Raw genomic sequence first — 4,452 nt, 5'->3', positions numbered from 1 at the left:
GAGAGAGAAGGAGAGAGAGAGAGAGAGAGAGAATCTGGGTCATTTGCTGCATAAATCAAAAATAAATGTTTTCTCAACAAATCTGTGCATTAGAAGGTCAAATCTCTTCAGGACCTCTCTTTGTTTTTATCTTTATTTGACCCCACATGTGACCTATGACTTCTCTGTCCGCGGGCGCATCCTTAATTCTGACCTGTATGTGACAGCATGCAAAATCACTTATATTCTTATATATATATATACATATATATATATATATATATATATATATATATATATATATTATATATATATGTATGTATGTATGTATGTATTCATGTATGTTATTATGTATATGTACACATACACACAATCATATATATATATATATATATATATATATATATATATATATACATACAAACATCCATCCGTACATAGGTACATATATTAATACACATAACATATTTCAGCCTTGACGAATGGCTAGCATTTATTGACTTCTGATCAAACTGAAGACTTAATAGAAATATCAATTAACAGAAATATCGCACCTCCCTGCACGTGCAATCATCTATTAGATTTTTGTCAGTTTACGAGGGCAGGTGTTTGAGATATTTCGATAATTCAATTTTTCCGTTTTTTTCGGCTATCTTTTAATACAAGTCTTCAGTGGGAGCAGAAATCAGTTCACATTTCTCCAATATTGCGAGGGTCCACTGTACTCGATTCCCTGGGGCCCAAAGAACGTCTCCCTCAAGAGTCCTTCTTCAAGGTGCTGGGTGCTGAGGACGTCTTGAGGAAACCGTGATAATCCAATGGACACTTCTCCAGGAGTCCTCCAAGTGCTGGGAGCTGAAGAAGACGGCTCCGGATGATCCCGCAGTCATGAAGACTTCAAGAAGACGTTATAATCCAATGGGGGTCTCTCCAGAACCCTGCAGGAGGTGGAAAGATTCTCTCGAGGAAATCTGGAGGGAGAAGGATTCTGGGCGCCGAGAGGATCTCCCCCTGCCCTTTTCAAAAACTAAGGATAGTCTCGATTGATTCATTCCAGCACGAAACAAAAATGTTTTGTAGAATTGCAAACGCGACTGTGGCGAAATGCCGGAATTTTAATGTACAGAATATATTGGCCTTGGGAAACGGATGCTTTCCCAAGGATATTGGTTATTATGCTTATGGACTGCTACTCATAGCAGTGAATCTATTTCTTATGTTGGACGGAAAAAGGAAACCTGATAGGAGGACCCCAACGCCCACAGTTACCAAGACCGACGTACCGGAACCAAAGACATCACGGAATGTACCAGTTAATGCCCTGAAGGAACATTACGAACGGAACATCGAGAATGTCGTTTCTGAATATGAGAAGCGACTACAAATTCTAAAGGATGAGAACGCTGGTCTGCAGAAAGCTGCCAAGGACAAGGACGACTTCATCCACAAACTGACGGAGGACGTCGGACGTCTGACGAAGAGGGTCATGGACCGTTCCTGCAGAGAACTCATCATTCCCCACTTGCCGATGACGAGTTTTTGGAGCTGTTGGACGGTTTTGTCAATGACCCCACTGCAGATGACTTCCCCGAGCCGTCCTTGCTGGATGACGTCAAGAGGAGATCTATTTTCGAGATGGTCCACAGACAGAAGAGGAAGCTGGGGCGAGCATTCCAGGAGAAGGACGATCTGAAGGGACAGCTGGAACAGCTGGAATGTCATCAGACCGCCATGTCCAAGGAAGAGCCTCGGGAAGAACACCAAGAACTCCTTCAGGTTGTCAGCACTCTGAAAAGCCGCGTCGAAACCCTCGAGCATGAGAAGAGGGAGATGGGAGAGATCCTGGAAAGACAGAGGGCACAGCAGAAAAGGACTGATGACCAGAAAGAGCGCGTCATCGAACATCTGATGAAGAAGGTTAACCAGCTGATAAAGGACAAGATGGAAAATTGCATGGAAAAGGAGGAATCCAAAAGCCCTGTGTGGGAGGAGTCCAGGACCGACAGTGGCTCGAGCACACATGAAAGTGGTGGGACAGTTTTAGAAGCAACTAGGATGGATAGCGTCTCGAACGATACGGAGATTGAAAGCATATCCAACCCTAGTTTTTGGAGCGCAGGTAGTGGAGAGAGAAATGGACCTGACCAGATATTAGAGACTTCTGCTGTGAAAACTACCAACCGAGGAGATGCAGTGAAACTCCCCATGGAAGAACACGGTGTGGCTTCACGTCAGCCAGTCTCCGTGCCCACCCTCTTCAGACAGAAGGTGGAGGAATGTCAAGACCTGATCGCTCTCCATTACAAGGAGGATGGAGAGTGGATAGGAATCACTTACAGGCAGTATTACCACCAGGTGAACTCAGCAGCAAAAGCTTTCATCAAGCTGGGCCTGAAAAGACTACATGCAGTGTGTATGTTCGGCTACAACAACCCCAGGTGGTTCATGGGCCATCTTGCAGCCATTTTTGCAGGTGGCATTGCAGCTGGAATATACCACACCAACGAGATCGACGCCTGTGAGTACATAGCACGAGATGCCAAGGCCCACATATTTGTGGTGGAGGGCCAGAGGGAAGTCTCCATCATGAAAGAAGTGCAAGAACGGCTGAAGCAAAAGCTGGTTATTATCCAGTACTCTGGACTACCAGACGATGAAGACGTCTACACCTGGCAGGATGTCCTAGACATTGGAGAGAAAGAGTCGGACGAAGAACTGAAGGAGAGGCTGGCCCAAATTGCAATCAATCAGTGCTGTGCCCTTGTGTACACTTCAGGTACCAGTGGTTTATCAAAAGGCGTCATGCTCAACCACGATAACTTGACGTGGGAGAGCTTAGCATATACTGACTACTTGGGCATCAAACCAATGAGGGTCTTGAGCTACTTGTCACTTGCTCATATAGCAGCTTTGATAGTTGACTTGTATGGATCCATGGTACACGGTGGTGAAGTCTACTTTGCGGACAGAACCATCACACAAGGGATGAATTTGGCATTGACACTCCAAGAGGTGCAGCCCACATTTTTCTTCACAGTTCCAAGAGGGTGGGAAAAGATGTGTGAGACTATTCAAAGGGAAATCGCCAGTGCGCCATGGATAAAAAAGCAGATTGTAGGTCTAGCTCGTAAGATTGGCTCTGAAGACTCAGAAAGAACGGAAGGAAAACCAAAAGCAGCCATTTGGATACTCCCTTGCTGACAAGTTAGTCTTCCAGAAAGTGAAGACAAAGCTAGGCTTACAGAATTGCCAGGTTATTCTTTCAGGTGCATGGTCTGTCAGTAGAAATTTCACAATTTCTCCACAGTCTTGGCATTACAGTTTTAGAATCTTATGGATTGTCGGAAAGTTGTGGCCCTCACACTTGTGGCATACTGAAGGACTTCTTGATAGGAGCAAGTGGTGCAGTGAGAGAAGGATTTCACGCAAAGATAGCTGATCCTGATGATGAAGGCAACGGAGAAATCCTGCTGAATGGACGGAACATAGCGATGGGGTACTTGAATAAAGAGGAAGAAACAAAGGAAGCAATAGATGATGAAGGATGGCTCCATACAGGTGACATAGGCAAGGTTGACACCAGGAACTATTTACATATCACGGGTCGTCAAAAGCGACTGATTATCACTTCACAAGGGATACAATGTAGCCCCAGAGCCCATAGAACTCAAGGTCAAGGCTAAACTTCCCTGTGTCAGTTTCCCAGTACTTCTCGGAGATGACAGGAAGTTTCTGTCGATGCTTCTTCCCATGGCAGCAGAGATTGACCCTCGTTAATGGGTTACCACTCCCCAATTTAGCTCCTGACACTATTGCATGGTGTCGAAACATTGGATCTGCAGCAAACACCATCCACGATATTTTGGAAGGCCCAGACGAGAGGGTAATGCAGGCAATTCAACAAGCCATTGATGAGGTCAATGCAGCTGCTTACAATAACCAGCATAGGATACAGAAGTGGGCCATCTTGCCCTTAGATTTCAGCATCAATGGAGAAGAACTCACGCCAACAGCCAAGGTGAGGATGAATATTGTTACAGAGAAATACAAACACATCATTGATGACATGTATGATGTATGAAAAGAGGCAATGACAGCAGAAAGGAGAGCCTGGTCTCGTTAAGGGCAATGACAGCAGAAAGAAGAGCCTGGCTTGCACTGGGATCCGTTCAGGTGATGGCAGCAGAACGGAGATCCTGGCTTGCACTGGGACCCATTAAGATGGTGGTAACTTACCAAAATATTGACCTCCCAGGGTGTCCCCCCACCCCAGGGAGGTTAGAATTCTGGTAAGCATACTAGAATGCAGAGCATTTCTGGGGGTCCCCCCACCCCCATAAATGCTAGCATTCTAGTGTGAAACCATCATCTTTTGGAAGCCCATGCACCAGGATCCCAAGAGGCAATGACAGCATAATGGAATGCAGAACTCCCTGGGTGTCCCCCCCACCCCAGGAAGGCTAGCATTCCAGT

The 4,452-nt window shown here is 45.6% G+C and overlaps 1 protein-coding gene across 1 annotated transcript; it reads left to right on the top strand.

Annotated features, from left to right (window-relative positions):
- Nucleotides 1-1,710: 1,710 nt before the first annotated feature.
- Nucleotides 1,711-4,060, top strand: LOC136856012 (long-chain-fatty-acid--CoA ligase ACSBG2-like). The gene is made up of 3 exons (XM_067133564.1): nucleotides 1,711-3,106; nucleotides 3,301-3,546; nucleotides 3,678-4,060. Exons 1-3 carry the CDS (start codon nucleotides 1,711-1,713, stop codon nucleotides 4,058-4,060), a joined length of 2,025 nt encoding a protein of 674 aa, XP_066989665.1.
- The last annotated feature ends 392 nt before the right edge of the window (nucleotides 4,061-4,452 follow it).

This window comes from Macrobrachium rosenbergii, chromosome 34 (assembly GCF_040412425.1).
Source record: "Macrobrachium rosenbergii isolate ZJJX-2024 chromosome 34, ASM4041242v1, whole genome shotgun sequence".
NCBI classification, from domain to species: domain Eukaryota; kingdom Metazoa; phylum Arthropoda; class Malacostraca; order Decapoda; family Palaemonidae; genus Macrobrachium; species Macrobrachium rosenbergii.
The sequence above is the reverse complement of the archived record's forward strand: the minus strand, read 5'-3'. Positions and strand labels throughout refer to the sequence as shown.